General features: G+C 40.4%; 1 protein-coding gene across 2 annotated transcripts in view; it reads left to right on the plus strand.

Annotated features, from left to right (window-relative positions):
• The first annotated feature begins 2,741 nt into the window (after window positions 1-2,741).
• The window catches only part of akap12b (A kinase (PRKA) anchor protein 12b), a 53,246-nt gene continuing 32,484 nt past the window's right edge, over window positions 2,742-23,503 (plus strand). Inside the window, exon 1 of one of the 2 annotated variants that reach the window (XM_080881707.1) lies at window positions 2,742-2,996. In XM_080881707.1, coding sequence (XP_080737833.1) covers window positions 2,862-2,996 — 135 coding nt within the window. In that variant the 5' untranslated portion in view covers window positions 2,742-2,861. Of the gene's footprint in view, window positions 2,997-6,126; window positions 6,157-23,503 lie in introns of those variants that run through there. The other variant, XM_080881708.1, reaches the window with a different exon arrangement.

A 23,503-nucleotide genomic window follows, 5' to 3' on the forward strand; every position in this document is an offset into this window, starting at 1 on the left:
TGCTGAATTTCGTGCAGATGCTACATGATTTAATTACTTTCACCATAGAAACATGAAATTATTTAGTTCAAATTACAAGTTTGAATCTTGTACATGTATCAGCCACACAAATTCATTTTTTTGAGTGCATGATTGTTTCTGATCATCCTAACCAGTTTCCGATTAATCTTCCCAAAGTCCCGACCTAAACCCTACTGCAAACTTGTTGGCTATGATTTCCTGGCGTGGTCCCTGCTTTTAAGTAATCAAATCAATGAACTCTACCAATTATGCCAGGAAGAGTGGGCAAATATCCAAGCAGAATTATGCCAGGAGCTTGATGATGGCTACCAAAACTGGACTGATCGAGGTGCACCTTGCTAAGGGACATTAAACATCACTTTGGCTGCATCAGAACAATGATGTTACCATTGTTTATTAGATTCAGACATTTTGCCTTATCTTCTAGACATACATTTAAATCAAATCTTTCTGGAAGTCTCAAATAAATCCTAGTCAAAGCCAGGTTACAAAGCCAAAAGGGTTTTAAAAATTCAAAGATGGAAGTCTCCATGACACAAAGCTATTTTTACTGGAGAAAAAATGAAAGATTTATAAAGCAGCGTGAGTGGTCATAAAGATCAGTGTATGTTGCTTTAAATGAGTCCCCCTTATATTACCAGTAAGTAGCAGATGATCTCCAGTCCCTATCAGTTCATGTTGCTGTTATTGTTTCATAGTTGTATAATGTGTCCTGTGTGTTTTACTGTTTGACTGGTTATATCCTGTTATCTCTGAGTGTTTCTCTGTGTAAAGTCTTAATTTGTGTTGTTGCACTACATGCTTGGGTTTGTGTTTTGGTTTAGCTGTCGGGACCCTAAGTTTAGGCGTGTGTGAACTTGGCTTTAAATGCTTGGACTGTAATTTGTGTGTTCAAAAATTCCAAACAAAATGACACATTGGCTCAACCTACAATTACAATTACCTACAAACCAGTTCTGTAAACCAGAGCAACTGTACACAGACTTCATCAGAACAATGAATCACAGCAAAATGTAAACAAGATTAAAAATTAGGATCTAAAGAGATGTCAGACAGAGAGATTACATCATGGAGTGAATTCAGCTGGAATAACAGAGAAACTGTTTGTTGTGTTGCAAGTGTTATGAAGGTTGTGTTAGTGTTTTTACACGAAGCACAAGAAAGATTGTTCTCTCTGCAACACAAAATGAGTTTTCTTCCTGTTAAAAGGGAGTTTTTCCTTCCCACTGTTGCCAAAGCACTTCCTCATGGGGAGGGGGATTAAAATGCATGATCCAAGATAAGGTGGATGTCAAAGTAAAGCCAGGAGAACCTTTTTAAACAGGAGGAGAAGTCTTACCCTACCCCTGTCATCCTCTTCTCTAACTTTGTCTCCAAACTGATCAACCTGAGCTGTCTCTCTCATGGACTTGTAATTCTGTCCATCCTGCATCTTCAGCTCTGCCCAGCATGTCTAACTACTATTTTGCTGCCGTCACTCTGACACAAATCACCCTGCCACTCATCGTCACTTGTTTGTGGGTTCTTCTGCATTCAGTTTTGCATTAAATATCTGAAAAGCATACTCTGTTTGGGTTAAGATCAAGTGACTGACGTGGCCATTTCTCATTTCTTTGTGAGAAAGTCTCAGGTTGCTTTTGCAGTGAGCTTTGGGTCATTATCCATTTGGACTGTAAAATGCTGTATGACTAATTTTGTAGCATTTGTCTGAATCTGAGCAGAGAGTGTAACTCTGTACACTTCACAGTTCATCCTGCTATTTCTGTCATCAAAAAAACACTAGTGAGCCAGTTCCTCTGCAGCCATACATTTACTTTCCTTCACCATGTATGACCGATCACAAGCTGTCCTCTTTCCCTCTCTATACTTGTCTCTTCCTATCATTCTGGTGCAAGAATAAAGATCAGTGTATGTTGCTTTAAAGCACATCTATCTATCTATCTATCTATCTATCTATCTATCTATCTATCTATCTATCTATCTATCTATCTATCTATCTATCTATCTATCTATCTATCTATCTATCTATCTATCTATCTATCTATCTATCTATCTATCTATCTATCTATCTATCTATCTATCTATCTATCTATCTATAGCAAAGTCAAATCGTGTTCTAGAGTGTAACCAGTGGTTTGCACCTCTTAACCACCTTTTGTTATCTTCTTTTCTCATGTTAGATATTCCAGTGAAAAGATACTAAATGCAAGTTCAAAATTCTGAATGAACCGCATCTTTGATTAAATTTGTCATGACAACAAGGGAAGAGGTCTTAGCTGCACCTCTGAAAATCGGGCTCTATGCATAAAAATGTCTTTAATTCCTAAAAAAAATGAATGCATTTTTGTTGTTAAACCACTTGAATTATAAGTCTGCACTTATGATGTTTGCCACTTCTGCTCAAACTTGTCGGATTTCTGCCCTCGTGTCATTGCTGTGTTTTTAAAATTGCTCAAATTTAATTTACAGGAACAGAACAAAACTAACGGATTAATGCGGCGTGTGAATAAAAGGCCCTTTATCCTTTTAATTACTTGCCCTCCTCTTCCCTCGTTTGTTTATCCTCCATCAGCACCGGCTCTGCTCCTGCAAGGCGTGCCGCTGCACACCGGAGCCCCCCATGTGATACTGACGGGAGATGCAGGAGGTGGGGGCGTCCTGAAAGAGTTTGCCAGTCCCGACGCTTCATCACTCCAGATCCAGGCCACCCCGCGGCGGAGCTGCATCGTACATCGGACGCTTTGGATATTTGCTCCCTAAACACAGTAGTTCTGCTCTGGCTGCGTTTATTGCGGAGGCTTTTTTAGACCGTAAGTAGCCAAAGACGAAAAGAGTTGGCCATGGGAGCACAGAACTCAGCGCAGCAGGACGGGAAGAGCCAGGAGGATGCCTCAGCCTCAGCTTCAGCCTCCGCCGGGGATCTCAGCGCAGAAGTGAAGGCGCACCAGGAGGGAGACAGCGTCCTGGACAGCAAGGTACAGCCGACACTTGCGCCTTTTTAGCTCTGTCACAGTAAACAAGACCCCCCCACCCCCAGCCCTGCACGGTGAGCAGAGACAGACCCGGTTGCGGGGGGCTGTATCTGCGTCTGCTTCCAGCTGTAAAAGCTGTCGTTTTGTGCATTTATTGTGAGTTTACCTACATGTTTGCAAACATACCTGTCGCCCCCCATCCCGCCTCCCCAGCCTCAAATCATGTGCTTCGCTGTGTGCATGAGTAATGTGCTGCAGCGCACCAGCTCCATGTGCGCCTGACGCTGTTTTTGCTGAGTAATGGCTCGAGTCTGCAGTCCCGCAGTAATAAAACGCCAGCAGCTGCTCAGCTTGGTCCAGGTTTACAGCCACACAGGCCATCGTTTAGTCCCGGATAACGAGCATATTTTTCTTTATAGAATAGGAACTGATTGATTTGACTGTTTTCGGCCAGCTTTTACCGGGAGAAATGACGGATGTGATTCTCACAGGGACCGATGATTGCATAATTAATGTTCCTTTACAGCAAAAATTGTCAAAAGTTATTTTTATACTTCATCATAAACTATTAATCCCAATGTTCTTTGTAATTCCCACATCTTTTTAAAGATGGCAGAAAAACGTAAAAAACAAACAAACAAACAAACAAACAATTAAAACTAAGAAAATGAAATGTGTTAATAAACAGAAATCTGATAGATACTCAGATTTTCATTCCATAATTTTAAAACTACATGCATTACAGTTCAAGAGGTTTTTGGTGATGTTGTTAGTTCAATGTCAATGTTGATGTTAGAGCACTGAAGAAGCACCTGTTTTTATTTTATCTTTGCAAGACAGGAAATAGTTAAAATGCCTGTTATAATGTCTCAAAGCCCAAGGTGCCACCACTTTAACAGTCTTAGACACAAAGATGAAAACATTCAGTTTTTATCTAGCACCAAATCCTCTCAGAGGAAATCAGAGAAGGTTTGGCATTTGTGCTTGAGAAATGATTGATGCGGGAAAATAAACAGGCCCACTGATCAGCTAATTATTTAAACCTTTCCCTTCAAATCAAATCCAATCAAATCAAGCACTTTGATCTCGTGACTCAGCTGTTAGGAGTAAACAGCATTAAAGTGCTTTACATTTCCCATATGCCGGGCAGTTTTCTAACTCTAGTGTCACATTTAAGTCAGATGACACTTCCCGAGTCCCTCTGAAAGTGCAAGACGCTGCCTGCGCAGACAGCAGAGAATTTAAAGATAATGAATGTATTTTTATTTCTTTATTTTTTTAAACTTTCGTTTTGTTTTTTTCCACATTTGAAATTAAAATTATATAAAATATCCCTATTCCAAAAAGCTAATATGCTGTTTTCACTGCTTTAGCCCTGGACCATGCTGGGGTCCAGCTGCCACCACCTGAGGTATCCTGCAAACACTGCACTCTTACCAATGTGTCAGTTGCTCAGTATTGTGTGAATGCATATTTGGAAAGTGCCTACTAAGAACTATTTATGTCTTCACCTTCTGCTCTGTTCACGCCTCACATAACCCATCGGATTTATTGAGTGTTTTATAGATTAGAGGGCAACAGGTTACATTTCGTGGCTCATCTCAGTCTCTTTAAGGTCAGCAGAAAGGTCACATGATACTTTGGGTGGGAGGTGTTGGTGGGGGTGGTGGTGATGGGGGGGAAAGGGGCGGGGGTACATTAAGAATCTAATCCAGATTTGAATCACGGTCGTTGCTTCTTGTTTATTTCCAAAGAACGTCTGTGTGGCGGTTGGACATTTTAGCCTCAAGCCTCGAGCTCTTATCTCAGGCGTCATCATGGATTGCAGTGTTTTCACTTTTATTTCCAAGTAACTGTGGGGACTTTGTCATATGCAATATTTCAAACGTCCCGGGGTGTTTTAGGTACATCTTTTATTCTCTGTGATTTCAACCGTGACAGGTTGGAACAGTTTGTGATTCCCAGTCTACGTCTCTGCCACTGACAGTAAATTTCCAGTCATGCTGTTTTGCTGTTTCTACATCAGTAATTACCAGCTAGTATCAAATATTAGTTATTTGTGGAAAAATATGAGAATTTGTAGGACAGACCTTTATTTCTAATTGGAGCAGAGTCACGGATCTTTAAGAAGACTTTTTACCCCCTCGAAAAAAAGTGAAATTTACTAACTTTTCCTCTCAGCTGGAGCGATCTGACTTTGCACGCTGTCGCAAGCATGAGCCTCTAGTCATGGGTAAATGGATGTTTTCTTCTCTAGTGGTTTGTTTAGTATGTGTGGTTCAGTAAAAGGGAAAATACCACCTGCATGGAAACAACACTGAAAACAAGGTTTGCGTGTTCTCGAGTAAGAGTCACCACTCGCAGAGAAGATGTTGCTGCTGATTCTTTTCAACGCCACTTCCACTGAAAAGAAAACCCATCACATGTCTAAAATGAGAAAAGGAAACATTTTGAGAAAAGTATCAGTTCATTCAATTTCTTCATTCGTTCTTTTGCCAAGAGTTTGTTGGGGAGACCTGGGTGTAGGATGGGTATCGAAAACCGGTTCATGTTGAGAACCGGTTCCCACTGTTTCAATTCCTTGGAATTGTTTGCCATTTTTGCAAACGATTCCCTTATCAATTCCAGTCGCCCCGAATGACGTCAACACGTTACGGAGCGTCATTTACCTGGCAGGAAACATGGCGCCTAAGCGGCTCAAACGCTCAAAAGTTTGATTATACTTTACGAGAACGGATGACAACTTGCAATACTTACAAAGTAGATATTTCATTTAAGGGAGGAAACACTACGAATATGCAAAAGCTCACAAAACACGCGATGACCTTAAATGAATGTCATGTTTTTAATTCCGCTCCGGATTCGTGAATCTCAACCCAGCAGCAGCGGTAACGTTTGCACGTCCTCTCCCGTTAATGCGGCAGGTAAATCATCAACTAACAGTGCATATTATGTTAGCGCGATCTGCCTTATTACAAAACCTGCCATTACTGTGCATTTAGGTGACCATGATGAGAGAGACAGACAGAGGCTGGCTCAGATGCTGGCAGTTCTCGCTGCAGTCTACCGGTAGCGTCTCCTTTCAGGCCATGATAGACGAATGTCACCGAGCAGTGACTAAGTTTGTGGTCAAAGGCTTGCACAGCAGATGTTCCGATTTTCGGTAAGTGAATGTGTTTAATTGTAGGCAGGGACATTACTGGATATTCTTGTGTAATTGTTACAGAATAATTTATGTTATACTTTGTTATTGCTACAGAAGAATATTTATGTTATTATTTTACATTTACAATTTTTTTTCCTGAGGACCCTGTGACACCCCATTGAAGAGCCGTAGGCTGGATCTCTTAAGAGCTCACTGTTGGGTTTGTAAGGCCATGTTACTCCTAAATTTCTATCTTGTTCAAAGAGAATATATAAAATAAAGTTCTAAGCTATTCGACCTTAGTGTTCTCCTTTTTTAAAAAGAATCGATAAGAGAATCGATAAAGAATCGAATTGTTAAACAGAATCGAAAATAAGATAAGATAAGATAAGATAGAACTTTATTAATCCCTCGGGTGGGTTCCTCTGGGAAATTCGATTTCCAAAAAAGCACAGCACCGACAGAAGTTACAGAGTTACAGAATATTATATACACACACACACACACACACACACACACACACACACACACACACACACACACACACACACACACACACACACACATATATAAATACAGAGACAATATAAATAAAATATACGAAGGGGATAAATAGAGTAAATAGGAATAAAATATACGAAGGGGATAAATAGAGTAAATAGGAATAAAAAATAAAAATACAAGTGAATTGCACATTTCAAGTATTGAGTCTATTGCACTGTTGACTGTTTACAAAAGTATTGCACAAAAGGTATTGCACAGTGAGGTGAAGAGGCACTACAGCTTAGTTGTTCCCCCCTCCTTTGTCCTCCTGTTTCCCCTCCCTCTCCCCTCCAGAGAGGAGTGGGGATCAGAATCGTGAAAATCTTATCAATACCCATCCCTACCTGGGTGGGAGCATATGTTGCTTTAAATCCTTTGTATGCCTTTCAGTACTGATGGTGCCTTTCCAGATGTGCAAGCTGCCCATTCTATAGGCACTACCACACCCCCATATCATCAGAGATTTAAGCTTTTGAGTGCTGATGACACGCTCTTTAATGTGTAGAAGATGTTGCTGTGTTCACGTTTTCCTAAAAGAATTTCACATTTCGATTTGTCTGAGCACAGAACAGCCTAAATGAACTGAAGCCATCTTTCTGTGATATTATATACCATAGATGATGAGATGATCAAAGTCTTCACAATTGTTGAACCTCTGCCAATCTTCAACTCTGAGAAGCTCAGCCTCTACAAGATGCTCTTTTGTTATGTCCATTCATTTTGCTCACCTGTTGCCAAATTAACCCGTTTTTTCTCAAAATAGTTCATTTTCTCAGTTTAAACCTTTGACATGTTTTCTGGTTTCTGTTGTTTTCTTCATTCCCTGATCTGTTACTTTTTTAATAATGTCTTTAAAAAAACTCCTCAAACTAAAACCTTCCTAAAGTTTTTTTTTTTTTTAATGAATCACTTGTTTGTCCAGCAAATAAAAATCTCAACAACGGGCACACATAATCTAATTAAAAGAAGCCAGAAGCTAGAGCTTTGGCTGTGTTTTGTATGAAAGTGAGATTTTAAAGACTAAACAAATACTTCCACGTCAGTTAAACTGACAGGTATTTGACCTCTAGTCAGGACTTCAGACGTTTTCTTGCTGTTTTCCTTTTAAACCTGTGTGTCGTCCAGCACAGAGGAGAACCATGACCTTGTCTGTGGCTCCCAAGTATTTTATACTTGAACCAAAAGAAAGGAGTCGCTGGAAAACTGCTGTTTTCTCTGTAAGTGATACACGTCTATCTAAGATGAAAACAGATATTTTAAATCCATTTATTCAGAACAAACATCAGAGTTAGACAAAGCATGTAATCTTTAAGGGTCTATTTTCACGTACATTTGTATAATATGTTGTATTTTAGGGCGAGAGCGTGTGAGTGCTTTGTTGGTTGTAGCGGTTGGAGCCTTCGTGCTTGATACGCAGTCAATAAATATCCTCCTGACTCCACAGAGGAATGTTAGAAATGTCTCCCTCTCCACCAGCGCCACGGCCCGCCTTGCTCATACCTCTCTGTCTCCTCGACCTCACCAGTGGTATCAAAACGATCACATTACGCTTGTAATTTAAGTAGGTGTTTCCGAGACTTTTTTCTTTTTAACGCAAAAATGTTTTTCTTTAACCCAGCTCTGCTGGCTTTGCTGCTGTTTACATGACATACTCTGTGAACTTAGAGGCTCAAAATAAGAAAATAAACAAGTTTGGCCAACACAAATGAAAAAAATAGTTAAAATGAAGAATCAAAGAATTTAGATTTCACAGTACTACAACTCCTTCTTCTTGTCTCTCTATAATGCTTTTATACATAATATAGCTAGAATGTAGTCTATAGATATAGAATCTGCTGCACTGGATTCTGTTCGGAGCACAACATGTAACCTCCTCTTGTGAAAAACTCCTAAAATATTAAGCCTGAATTTTTAAGAATAAAGATATAAAACCTTGCAAAATTTGGGAATACTTGCTACCTGATGGTCAGTGCATACATTTATGATTAATACATAGAAGCAAATTGTTTAAAGCAAAGGTCTTCTTAGCTCTCTGATTATTTAATATTGATTAGAGTGATTCAGCAATGCCTGGAAAAGTTTCCAGGGGTCATCACCTGGGTCGGGATGGTCATGAGCATCAGATCTTTGCAGGGAAGGATTTCTACAGAGAAAGACCCCTGCAAAATACTCATGGAAAAAAGTAATAATGTTTGCAAAAGTATGAAAAGAAATATAAGTTATGAAATATTAGCATAGCTGAAGTTTAATGTGATGGTACTGTGAGGATTATTCCTAATCGCTATTCTGCAGCTCTGATCTGAAAAGCTATCGAGCTATCGAGCGTGCTGCCATTTAACTTAACTGTGTGATTGTAAGCACCCTGATAGTGGCTGAGGTAACATGTGACCATGATGTGACACCTTTGGGTTTTTGAGGTGTGAGGCACTGTGAAAAACTAAGTGCATCCTTACTGCCTCTGTAGAAATTAAGAGGATAAGTAAAATCCAGGTGCTGATTATCGAATACATGTGTGAGCACCTGCAAAAAAGCAGGATTTCTGGAAATTTGCTGGTCTGGACTAATCAGTTGTGTGTTAACATAATGACATTAGCTTCTCAGGAGCGGATGTCCAAGCAGATCCATCTCAAATTCAGACTGTGCAATACTCAGAGAAACTGCAAAATAAACCCCGTAAGGCTGGGCCAATATTTTAGGCTTGTTTTGAAGAGACAGTACCTGGACACCTCGCACTCACTGAGCTGACCATGTACCAACGTGTCCCAGAGTCCAAATGTGAAGCCGTCGGTCTGACAACAAAACGTTTAGCCGTGCAAAAGGAAAATGATGCCAAGCACAAAAGAATGACTCCAAAAGAAAAGACTCATGACATTGCAATCGCCCAGACAAAGTAAAGACTGCAAACTGATTGAAATGCTGTGGTGGGACCTCAAGAGAGCTGCCAACAAACCTCAATGAACTGAAGTAATGTTGTAAAGAAGTGTGAACCAAAATTCCTCCACTACAGTGTGAGATCCTGATAAAGTCATACAGAAAATGATTCTACAAGCTACTAAACCATACTGACTGTAAGGTGATGATCAGTGGCACTGTAGGCCTCCTCCGTTTAGTGGTGGCTGTTACAGTCTGATGTAGGTTTATTTTACTCCTCTTGGAGTGAAATGATATCTTTTACAGATTAAATCTTTATCATGTATTCCCGAGCTGAACATTCACAAGTATTTGTTAGGCACTTTTCACGGGCACCTTCCATTCAGAGCTCCTGCTTACATGGAAAGTTAATTATGGCACTGTGACCTTCATTTTAGGTTAATGTACAGCCTGACAGTGGTGTCTGCAGAAGACAGTGTTTCCTTGTTATGAGTGTATATCATGGAAACAGTACGGACATTGTTCATAAGGAGAAGGTTTCAGTCTTATGATGATTTATGGGTATGGATTTTAGAGGCCTTTGGACTCGTGAAATTAATGTTGCACTGCGGGATCTCAGTTCTTTGAGCACACTGGAAGATTTCGGTGTTTGTAGGGTTGCTGCTTCAGCTTTAGGACGTTACTGGGCTTGGAGTGCAAAGGGATGCAGGGATCCTGCAGTCAGAATGTATCACAGTGCATGTGTTCTCTTTAGTTTCCTTTTTTGCAGCCCAGTTAAATTGGAGTTGGATGGGAGGTGTCTCTCAATGCAGTGTCAGAGTTGCAAAAGTAAATTCTTATTGTTTTAAGTCGCATGCACAGAGACTTTGAGATTAAACAGAGCAAGCGCACTGCAAATACCCACCTAGACACGAGGCCTAGGATGGGAGTCAGATCCTCCTCCCCTCGCAGAGGCAGCGGCAGGTGACTCCAATGATCCAACGTCATGTTATGTAATGTAATGTGCGCTGATTAAAGCTCGTACGTTCCTGTGTAATGAGCTGCGGCTGATCAGACGCTGCTCTGGCTCTGATTATCCTGTTTGGAGGGAGAGATGAGAGGGAGGCAGAAGGGGGTCAGACAGAAGATCCATTGAGGATGGGCCGGCATGGAGACAAGTGAGGAGCCCCTCTGTGCACCCGGGGAGGGGGGTGAAGAAATGCATTTTGGGTGGACAATGAGAAGAGGGGGCGAGCATGGAGCACAGGGAGAAAAAAGTTTGAGAAAGAGAGAGTTACATGGGGGGCCTGCCAGTGTGACACAAAGCCAGATGAATCAGTCAATTGTGTTCTCAGTCCTCCCTTTGGCCTGATTTTAAAAGGACACTGATGATAGAGGTTGAATGAAAATAGGCTCAGGTAAAAAGAAAGAAAGAAAGAAACGTGCTAAAGACTGTTACTGCCATCACAGGATAATGTGAGTGAATGAACATTGATTTACTTTCCACTCTGCAGTTACAGCTACCTGCTTCATTCAGCAGTTTTATCAACTTTATATTAAGGAAGAAAACAAAGGCACACAAACATTTCAAATTTAGAAGCTTCATCGAGGCAGAAAAAGTTTCAGCACAAACAGACGTTTCACCTCCCCGCCCCGGTGATGACGCCCTTTTAAACACCTGTAACATGTAATGATTGAGATTTTAGTGAGTTAACAACCCTCAGGAACAGTTTCTAGTCCCCACTACCTGGGGATGTCCACCAGTTGGATGTTGGTTTTACTTCAGACATACTTGTTGGTTAAATTCAGATGTAAATAGACTGTGATGGACTGGCAACCTATACAGGGTGTACCCCAACTCTTTCCTAATTACAGCTGAGATACGCTCATGTAACCCTAAACAGAATCAGTGATTAATATAAACAATGCAACAATCATACAGCTTATATATGACATGTGCCTTATATGTCATATGAAGGGTTAGCAATCTACGATCTAAAGAACCATTTTGAGCAAATTTTGATTTAAAATAAAATTCTATAGAGCCATAAAACATCAGTGAGTTTTATCATAAAGGTGATGCACACCATTAAAATTATGAAAGGCATGATTTTATACCACGTTTTTGTGCATATGAGTCAAATAAAAGCCTTCTTAGTGACCTTTTTTTGTAAACACCTGTTCGTACCACAGCTTTGGAGGTTGAGCAGAATAATGAGGATGAGGCTACAGGTGATAGACACAGGTTATCCTACGGTTTATCACATTTTTACAACTGAGGAATCTGCAGAATTACAACAATGACAATGAATTAAAATATTCAAAAACAGCCATTTTTTTACTTCCACGTTAATATTTTGGTAGTTTTTGTTTGTCACAGCCACTGGGGGCTAAATGCACTAAATAGCTTCAGTGTGTTTGGTTGATTAGATATTTGTGTTAAGGAGTATACCTAATGAAGTGACTGATAAGTATTTTATATTACTTTATTATAATATAGGTGCAAGCACAATTAAACTACAACAAATAATGAACCTCCCATGGTTTTTTTTTTCTAAAAGGGAAATCAAATTTAGAAAGTTTTTTTTCCTGCTCTTGTTGAGGTAAACAGGAAGTGTCTCACTTCTAATTGGTCTGTTCTAATTGCTCACACATCTCTCAGATACACTGCCAGATCCATAAAAACAGGCGTGGGTGTTTGAGGATGTGAAAAACCAGGGGTCTTTTGTTCCTCTTTACCCATCAGCACTTGGGGAAAAAAACTGCATTGAAACATTATATAATATTTTTTTTCTGTTTTTTAGTTTGTTTTTCTTTTACTGGCATCTTTTGTGTTTCCGCCTCTTTTTTCCACCTAATTATCCAATAAGCTGTTTACCCTGCATATCATTAAGCATTTACATCAAGAAATGATTCAAATGAACTGAAACAAATTCTATTAAAATGCAGTTAGTGTCTGCTTCTTCTCATAATACTGAAAACTGTATATTTTTCCCTACAAATCTGCAGTGTACGTGTATGTGAATGTGATGCAGCTAGAAGTAAAATCCACCGAAAGAAGAGAAAGAAAAGTTTTTTGTTTCTTGAAAATGAGATTATTTCTTGATGTGTTCTGCAGTTGCTGACAAATAAAGATACTTTCTACGGGTTCCAACAGCAGGGAGCTCTGCATTTTTAAGCAAAAATATACACCTTCCTGCTGTAACCCTAAATGCGATTTGTATGGAAGCCCATTTCCGCTACTAAAAAACAAACAAACAAAAGTTTCCATAACAGTTAGCAGCGCTGAATCGAAATTTTTAGTTATTTTCTCGAAATTTCGACTTATTAACTTGAAATTTTGAGAAAAGTAACTTAAAATTTCGAGTTAGAGCTGCCAATCAGTAATCCACGTGAATGACATCATTTCCTTGTTACCCGGAAGCTGAAGCGCTCAGCTACAAATGCTACAGCTAAGCTACCAGCCAGTCATGAATGCACAAATTGCTGAGTATTTTCAGCGTGGCTTCACAAATGATCACATCTTTTTGTTATTAGCTGAATCACATGCCGTTACTATGAGCAAACGTACTCTCCAAAGCGCCAATTTGTTGCAGTACGGTTTTGAGTGTGCATTGCGCTATATCCTCCCAGGTAGCAAGAAAATGACATCATTCAAGTAGATTACTGATTGGCAGAGCTAACTCAAAATGTCGAGTTACTTTTCTCAAAGTTAATAAGTTGAAATTTCGAGAAAAATACGGATACTTTTTTTAGTGGCGGAAATGGGCTTCCATAGATTTGTCTCTAACTGGAATCAAACCAGTGACCTTTTGTTTGCCAATAACCAGAGCAGATAACCACTACATTATGGAGCCTTCTGCAGCTGGGGATAAGCAATAGACTACTTTAGACACTGGAAGCCTTTAGCTCCTCATACTGAAGAACACTTACATTTTAAGTTGATCATAACTAGTACACACCTTGAAACTGCGGCTTTTGCAGTAATTTTAAGACACAAGCAGCTCCCTTATTTCCCAGAGCAGATTCATCCACATGTTTGATTTGGCTCAGATTTTATGGCACATGGTCCTCCTGATAAAACCTTCCCTTTTATCCTGGGATTGACTCTAGGAGTACATTACTTTATGCCCCGTGAGGCTTGGGGATCCCCTGGAACTGGGGATGTTTTACATATGAGATGACCTCTAACCTTTAGGCCATGTTGAACTTAAGGCCACTGCGATTTTTTTGTATATACCCTTATAGTATCAGTTTGAAAAACCTACGTGACTTCCTCCTCGAGTTATCGCATTCACGAGATTTTCAGAAAACTTGACCTCTGACCCCATGCGTGTATAATGACACCGCCCATTTATTATTGTAACCATTATAAACACAGAAAAAAGAGACATGGAGCTAATCAGGTGTTGGACATGTTTGCTATTTTGTTAGTGATGTAATTTAAGTGCGTCACCAGAAATAAGAAAATTATTTTATTCACTTTAGACGTTACACTGTTTTTCTTTTCTCCTTTTCTGTGGAGATGGTGGGAGGAGGTTTTGAGAACTGGGAACTGTTGTCTTGTGGTGATGATACGTTATTGAATATCTCAGGTTTGCCCTGCCAGACTTGTCTTGTCCACTGTCCCGCAGGGACCGTTATAGCTACTCTGTCCAAATCAATCATTTTGATTGGACTGATTCTCCCACATCAGCATCCCTAATATGTGCAGCCTTTCAACACTGCTTTGCCCAGTTTTGTGTCTTCATGTGGAAGCAAAGATAAAGCAGAGTGGAAAGCCTCAAGAGTTATTGTCCCCTGAATGCCTAGTGTGTTATATTTGATATATAAATTTTTGAGCCTTCTACATCACCAGAGTGATTTTGTTTTCCTCCAGAAAAATCTAAATAAATTGCAAAAATAAATAAATAAATAAAAATAAATAATGCCAGATGTAGCAAACATGTTGCAAATTAAAACTCATATATGCAATTTAATATTTATTTCATTTAAAAAAACTCCAGATGGTTCAATAATCACTTCATTTTAATGGTTTCAAAATGTTATTTGCACATTACATTAAATTGATGAGTATGCACAACCTTTCACAGTTAGGTTACGATCGTACACATAATATGATTAAAGTATAATTGCTTTACAGGGCCACGCCTATCCAACAATTCTGTTTGCATGACCCAGGGAATGTGATTTGAGGAGTTTTAGTTAAGGCGTTTGCTCTTCTAGCAGTGTCCTTCGTGTGGTGCTCATCGGGCATGAGTCATGTGGTTTTTGCACAGTTTGAAGTCCCTCAATTCAGTTAACATCCCACCTCAACTCCATTAAGAGCTTGCTGGATTCGCTTGTCAGCCTTGCCTCTGCTTTCTTCTTTCGCAGCTTCGTGAGTCATCATTTTATCTTTCCCCACACCTCTGAGCTCATGCTCTGCACAGCGTGGACTTACAGTCGCTTTCTGTATTTTGCTGTCTGCCTCTCAGCCTGTTTGTTGAAACAGAGTGGGGCACAATGGGCAAAAAGGGTGGAAATAGCCCTAAAAGAGTATTCCCTTTGATTTTATAACCAAGCAATTATGTTGAAATTCCACAGACATGATCATGTGTAGTCCTTTCACACGCCCCACACAGGTTCATCTGATCTGCTGTGAGGCTAATGGAAACAATTACATGCGGCTTAGTGTAAACAAGTGTGAAATTAAGCCACGTATTTAAGATGATGGCATCCTTGTTTTTAGCTTTGAAAAAACAAAGCAGTAGCATTCTTTTTCATTAAATAGTCCTTTTTTTTGTTGTTTTTTTTTAGGGCTTTAAGAGGTAGAAAAATCGTATAATTCATAGCTCCCCCCCACACACCCTCTCTTGCACTCACTCACCTCGCTCGCTGCCTTCCTTTCTGTTGCTCTTTTTAACACATCCATTTTTCATCAGCTTCGGTCCTGATGCAGCACTAGCTGCATCACGGAGCGCAGTGGAAGACGTATGAGGTCATGTTTTGTGTGTGTATGTGTGTTTCCGGTACCGGTGTGTGTTTGTGTGTTCTGGTGAGAGTCGGGGCATTTGAAGGACAAACAGTGAGTCATAGCCTGTGCACAGCTGCTTTTTCGGAGATGCTCGTGTGGGGCAGTGTGGTCACTGTAATCCTCACAGCTGAGGTGTGCTTACTGTATTAACTCCTATCTTTATTGTAGTCTTATAACACCTCTGCCTCAATCAGATTTAACGTGCTAAATCTGTCAAATGCTCATAATATTTATAGAACAGCCTAATTTTTCATACCAAGATTCGACAAGGTGCTGGAAACATTACTCTGAGACCACATCATCAGATGTGGTGACTGTGGTTTTGAGTAACTCATTGTTATGTTCAAGAAAGCAATTTGAGGTAAAATTCTCACCCTACCAAATGTTGCAGAAATTGAGGCTTTTTTCAGAGCAGGCCTAATTTTTCCGATTATCTTTTATCCATTTTTGAAGCACTCGTGTGATATGTAGTCTTTCCTGTTCTTAGACGTAAGTGGCACCTGGTGTGATCTGTTGCTGTAGCCCATCTGCTTTAAGGTTTGACCTATTCTGCATTCATTTTAAGTTACTATTAAAGTTACTCCTATTTAAGTTACTGTTACCTTCCTATTAGCTCAAAGCTGTCATTCTACTCTAACTTCTAGTCAAGCCATTTTCTCCCAGAGAACTGCCGCTCACTGGATAGTTTCTCTTTTTGTGGGAAAATAGACAGTCCAGCCTAACAATTTAAGACTTCACTTGCACTTATTTAAATTTAAGTCAAGGCAATTCATTTTTATTTATATACCGCCAAATCACAACAACAGTACCTTCAAGGTGCTTTATATCTTAAGATAAACACCCTATAAAGAGAATCAGATGACCCCTATGAGTAAATGACTTGGCGACAGTGGGAAGGAAAAAAACCCTTTTAACAGGAAAAAGCCTGGGAGGTAGGGGAGGCAGCCATCTGCTGTGACCAGTTGGGGGTGAGAGGACAAAGAAAAACAATTTTGTAGCCTATGTCACAAACTAAGGATAATGAAACAGTCCAGCTCCAATGTAGGCGACCCTATTTGCCTAACTAAAGGTGCTGTTAGCCCAAACCATATGCTGAGTACATTAAACTGCCTTACCTTGGCTCTAAATGGGATCTTGACACACAAATGCTGTTACTAAATGATTAGAAACATATAGCAGAAGGTTTTGCTTGAAACCTCTCAAAGTGTTACTATGTAACCACAAACAACCATTCACAGCTTCACTGAGTTGAGGATTGAAATATATCCTTGATAAATGAACGTAACAAGATGAGGAGACCAACACTGAGGTGGTTGTTTTCTTGCCAGAGTCCACCCTCAGTGCTCATCTCGTCATATAATTTCTCTCACATGTGTGTTTTCATTGCATTTAAATCAAATGGCACACTGCAATATGTTAGGAAACTTCATTTAAAAGACCCAAATAAGAATTTTTCTGTCAAGTCAAGCTAATGGGTTAATATCCCTATTAGTGTTAAAGCCGTAATAAATCAGTCAATTGGCTGTAATGTGGAAGGTGTTAGCTCGCAATTACAAGCCCACAACTGTCACTCGTTCATCTTTAAAGCTCAGTGTTTTAAATGACCTCAGCTGTCAGCCGTACAGTGAGCGCTGCTGTTAAAAATGTGTTGCCTCTTGGAGAAAGGAATTGCTATAGGGAAAGAGTCAGAACATGACTACAAGTAACTGGAATTTATCTATTTTATGACAGTACATGGATATTTGGAGATTTATAGATCGGTAGGTAGGTAATTTGTTTCAAACAAATAAATGAAATTGTAGTAGTCTGAAAGGGACTAGAACAGTAGACGTTTAATACATAAAACCCCCGAAACAAACACAAAGTAAACTTTATACAGACTTCCTATCTCCTCATTGGCTATAGAACTGTTGACATAACAGGTTTTCATTTCCTCTGTACTGATATTCCTCAGTGTTTTAAAGTGATTTTACAGGCTAAACAAAAGAGCAGTTGGACTAAAGCAGTTTTTTAATTATAAATTATAAACTGTAAATGCAAACGTCCTGTTAGCAGGTTTGTGGTGTTAAATAAAAACACTTCATCATATTAAGAAACAACCAAACAGCTTTTCATATTACAATACTGTTCTGTCTGCATGATTTTTTGTGCTTTAATGAATAATAAATGAAGATATTGCCATAGTTTTCACCATTTTATCTTATTTTTTGCAGATTTATGTTTTAAGGAGAAGTTTGTGCTCCTTCTCAGTGACACCCTGTATGAAAAAGTCTGGCCCTTCAGAAAAAGTCTGGCCCTTCAGCCCCCCACTGATGATGTGACCTTGAATGTTGTTTCTGAGCCAAAACCTGGATCAAACTTATAGATATTAACTGGGCAATAATGTAGGAGTAATTTGAGGCCCAAAGCCATAAAAAAACAGTCTGCTTTAAGTGCCTCGCTAATTAAAACCATGTTATGCTTCTTAGTCGTCCTCTCTTCTCATACAGGACTCTGAAGCTCAAATTCTTATCGGACGTGAGATGAGGAGGGTCAGCAAAGAGGCTGGATTTGTTATTTCAACCCATTTAGAGAGGCAGGCCCCTGGGGTCAAACACTGGCCAGTGTGGCCTGATTATGATCGTGTCCTGGGGGGTCTTAACTGCGGCCAGGCTGTTGTTGTTGTTTGGCTCCGTTTGCTGTTCAAGTGTAGCAAGCTGCACAGATGAGGGGGTGGGGATGATGAAAAACAGACAATTTGTGGGAGGTATAGAGACGTGGGGTTAAAAGGTTAGCGATGCACTGATGTAGGTAGAGGAGGGCATCCCGCCCTCGTGTGTTGTCCTGAAACGGCAGCTAACAGGTGTGCGTGTCTCTGCAGCTTTGGTGTCACTCATCGGTTTTTCTTCGCTTTCATCTCCTTCCCATGTCTCTCTCTGTCTGTTACACACAAGCATGCATGGACACACTGAAAAGATTGTGTTCTGGGGGTTTATTTTTATCCCTTTCTTGTTTAATTAATCGAATTCAATGTCCCCGTGGTCCCTCCTCTCACATCATGTATGTGAACCGGAAATTGAATACAGCTGACAGTCACACAGAGAGACTAATGAGGTTTTCAGGGCTGACTGGCAACGGGCAGCATATGCAACAGAGATGTGGTCTTATTATGGCTCTGCAGTTAATCAAATTTAAATTTCAGGCATAATTTTGTCTTTTAATCTTAAAACGTCTTATGTTTATTCCAGTTCATAGTCTAATTCTTTTTTCTTTTTTAAATTTTGTTTATTTTGTTAAAGTTCAAAGAAGAGTTGTTTGTTTGTTTTAATCCAATAATTTCATATAGTCCATCAGTAATCATGTTAAGTAATCATGGTCAACAATAGTTAGAGTTTTTAAGTCATCAGTACCACCGAGCTTAGGCGACGGTGAAGCGTCCATCTGGGATCTGTACCTCCACGTTTCCCAGGAGTCCCCGCTCCCTCCGGAGTGTTGGTCAGATTTGAGGGAGATTTGCACAATAATAATCACTTATTAGATCTTCATCTGAACTGAGCTCTAGGTCAAGGCCATATTTCTTGATTTACAGCCACTTTTCGATTGTGGCTCAAGAGTTGGGAGTTCGTCTTGTAATCGGAAGGTTGCCGGTTCGAGCCCCGGCTCTGACAGTCTCGGTCGTTGTGTCCTTGGGCAAGACACTTCACCCGTTGCCTACTGGTGGTGGTCAGAGGACCCGGTGGTGCCAGTGTCTGGCAGCCTCGCCTCTGTCAGTGCGCCCCAGGGCAGCTGTGGCTACAATGTAGCTTGCCATCACCAGTGTGTGAATGTGTGTATGGATGACTGAATGTTGTGTAAAGCGCTTTGGGGTCCTTAGGGACTACGTAAAGCGCTGTACAAATACAGGCCATTTACCATTTTTCATTTTTACGAGAAGAATTACTCCTCCTCCTTGGGTATTAGTCAGATTTTAGTGAAATGAGATTCATTTGTCCTGGATTTGTGTCTGTTTGAGAGCCTCCGGGAGGCTTAGTTTGTGCAATACAGCCAGCTAATCACAACAAAACTTAGAACCGTCTTTCTGTACTAAACACAGCCTCTGAATTGTGCCGCATCATGAACTGAATGAGCTGCTTATGTCACTGCTGGTCTGGTTGTCATTCGTTTTAGCTCCTAGAAACCAACAGAGATAGTTTAAATATTTTACAAATTGCAGGTCATTCACATCTCTGACTCCAGGACCACACCCTTCTTTGAAAATATTGCATGTTTGCACAACAGATAAAGGAGTGTTTCAAATAAATTGCAGATTAAAATGAATGAGCACGATAGCATGAAGAAGGGAGCATCTTCTGTGAAGCCTTTATTATGTCCTCATGGTCCAGCCACACCCAAATCCTCAGAGTATTGAGTTCTGTAGCCACAGAGGGACAGGCGGTATAAGCACCTGTCAAAGCCTCGAAAATTGCCTTTGTGGTATAATTTCTGCTACAGTAGGTGTCTTCATCTCCACGTTTTACCCTGATTACAAGATGCTTGTCCTCTTACTCACCCACTCTGCAGTGTTTGCAACACAGAGGACTCACTCGAGGATAAGTGGAGCCAGCTGTTGATACATTTCAGACAATCGTCGGTTGTAACAACGACAGTTGAGTTGTGGAAATTCTTTATTTTCTCTGTTACGTAAACAAACAGTGGATTTTTTTTTTTTTACCACAGTGAGGTCAGGGACACCACAGCCTTGCTGTGTTTTTGGTAAAGTGGGGCCTGCAAGCTGTAAGTGACATATTTCTCCCTCGACACTAAAATGCAAAAAATTTTGGCCACACATAACTTTATTTACAAAGTACAGAGCATGATGGAGGACTGCAGCTTTATCTGTACTATTATTACTCTAATAAGCTGATTGTGGATTAATGTCATCAGACAAATAAAAATAAGCATTAGATAGTGTTTAATTTATTTTAAATCTTGCTGCTTAGAGCAGGAGGCGAGCCACTGCTGGGTAAGAAATCAGCACTTCAAAAGGGCTGATTTTCTGTATGGTTATCACTGATTTTTAATGTATTTGTTATAGTTGCTGGGTTTCGTCTTATTTTTAATGCCGGAGTCTTAATTTGTCTCTTTGTCACTTCCTGTTTTACTTTGAAGGTTGTTTCCTGTGTGAATTGTTCTAGTTTTACTTCCCCCGTCTTCTACCTTCTTTATTGTCTATGCAACACTTATTACTTTCTCCTGTGTCTCATCCCCCTGTGTATTTATAGTTTATTCCTCTTGTCAAGTCATCCATTTATGCACCCCGTGTTTCTTGTGATTTGGAATACCGCTCTTTTTTTTTTTTTTTAAATCTCTTGTATGGTTCCTCATGCTTCATTCCTAGTTCCCAGTTTAGTTTATCTGTCTTGGACTTTGACTTTTTTGTCAAATTAAAAGCAGTTCAGTTATTTCCCTCACATGCTTTTGAATCCTGCAACAGGGTCCTCTGACCACCAGACTTAAGGCTGGCCACAGATGACTAAAGAACAATACAAACAGACCAAGACCCCAAAAGTGAAGAAAGTACCAGCCTGGCTGCCGGAGCTCCCAAACACTCGTTTTCTGTCATACAATTTCTGCTCATTGTGCTGAAATTTTGTATAAATTTCCATGAAATGTCAGGGATCCGATTTTTTTCTAACACAGTTAGAGTGATTTTCTTTGTACATGTCAAACCTCACTAACTGCTAGCCCAGTAGTACAAAGACTTGATAAAATGTGGGGCAAACTATGGTGAAGGTTTGTATTCAGAGTGAGAGTTGTCCCTCTGAGCTGCAGCTCGCATGTTTCAAAAGAAACAGCTTTTACTTTGAAGGCAAATTGTCGCATTTCCAGGTTGTGATGCACTTTTCACAGTTTCACTACACCTCGGGGAGCAGATGACCAGTGTTTGTAGACAAGTCTGCCACTAACGTGCAAACTGCAGGCGTCCGCAGCAATAAAGTAGCAACCAAATCAATCACAAGGTTTGTGCCAGAAACCAGTCGGTTACTCCCATTTCTCCATTATGACCCAAATGACTTATGAACAAATGTGTGACTCCCACCCCAATCATTTTCTCAGCAACTCCCATCAACCACCAGCAACCAGTTGAGGAATACTCATTTTCCCCCCGTGACCTGTGATTGCCAGATTGTAACAGGTTGATCTTTAAACCTGGAGCTTTAATCCACTTGATCCTACATTGTCACCGTGATTATCACATCCAAAGTGGCTGACAGGTTAATGTCACATGGTTAGCAGTCACGTGTCTGCAAAACTTCCATACACTAAACCAGGCTGGACCAACTCCAGGCCTCGAGGAACGGTGTCCTGCTGTTTTAGATCTCACCCTGGGTCAACACACCTGAATTAAATGATTAGTTCATTACCAGGCATGTGAGGAGGTAATTTAGCCATTTGTGTAAGAGCCAAAGTCAATGTTTATGTTTTTCCTTTTTTGTTTTGGTGGCACAGGTGTATAGCTTTACCTGCGTCTCAGGTGATGGTATGTGGGTGTGGTCACAGTCTATTTACCTGATGTCGGTGTTCGCAGCAGGTGTGTTGGGTGAGTGGTTTGTGGGCAAACTTTTCTGTTGACTGTCATTTTTTGGCACACCAGTTAATCCATGCGCTAGTTGGAAATTGATTGAAAGCGCAAATGTTTGTTCTTGTTTTGTTCTTAAAATAAATGCGCAAAGTACAAGTTCGACTCATTATGGATTATTGGAGGCGCGTCACAGGGACACAACCAACTCAGCCGGCCGCGGCTTTATTTACGGATGAAAGTCGCAACAATTTGAATCAGCTGTGATGGATCAAGGACACATTTAAAACCTGCAGGACACCGGCCCTCGAGACCTGGGTTTGGACACCACTACACTAAACCAACAAAACTAAAAGCATTAGCTTGCAGAATTTAAATTAAGTCTAACATTCACATTTTCACTCAAGTTTGACCTGAATGCACTCATTTGTTCTCACACTGTGAGGTCTTTCAAGGTGATGAAATCCAAAGCAAGTTTTAAAAGCATATTACTGAGTTTGACTAACTTAATTCTGAACGTCTAAATAATATTTTTTGCAATTTGCAGGTCTTTACCAAACTTAATTTAGACTTTCAGCCAAACACAAGACTGAATGTGACCCTCCTCCATTAAAGATAAAAGAGTAAAAACATTTGGCAGCTACACCATCGCACATAAAAACACACTGGGCCTCTTACAAACATGAGGAGCAGGGAATTATTTCCTTACACAGCTTGTGCCTGTGTGTTTGCTGGGGGAAAAAGTTGACAGATTCATGGTAACGGATGGGTTCCCGAAAGCTGCATTAAATATACTCCAAGTGGCAAACCTGCTCTGTTTATAGAGCAGAAGTGGATGAGATAGCTGGAGTGAAAGAGGGCAGAAAAACCTTTCCACCTTGTAATCCCCAGAAACATTCGACTTACTTAGTGCTTTGCTAGTTCACCTCAAACCACACAGAGGCGCAGGTGTTGAGTTTGAGCACCTGAGCAGAGTTAATGGGATGTGGAATCAGCGAGAGTGTTCGTCGGGGGGTCTTGTCAGGCTTTGATCTTTGGTATGTACTGAATGTGGGGGTCAGGGATAATAGTTTGGGGGCTGGCAGGGGTGAAGAAACATGAAGAGAGAAGGAGGACGTAAGCGACGGCAGACATGATGGTGTCATGGCACCCCAGGAACCTCCTGGTGGGAACTGATAGAAATGTCACAAAAAGTACTGGAAATTTTTAAACCCCTGTCTTTATCTTTCCTGTCTCCGTGTTTCCCAGTCACCCCTTCTGCCCGTGTCATCCCCCTTTCGTTTGCTCAGAGACCCTTTCCACACCTCGGAGGTCAGAGGTTGTCGCGTTAACTATCCCGGGCAAAATACGAGTCCACTGGGAGCCTTTAAGCCTGTTATCTCATTCGCCCAGTTTGCTTTTGTGTGCATGTGTCCTTC

This window comes from Rhamphochromis sp. 'chilingali', assembly GCF_963969265.1.
Source record: "Rhamphochromis sp. 'chilingali' genome assembly, chromosome: 5".
NCBI classification, from domain to species: Eukaryota; Metazoa; Chordata; class Actinopteri; order Cichliformes; family Cichlidae; genus Rhamphochromis; species Rhamphochromis sp. 'chilingali'.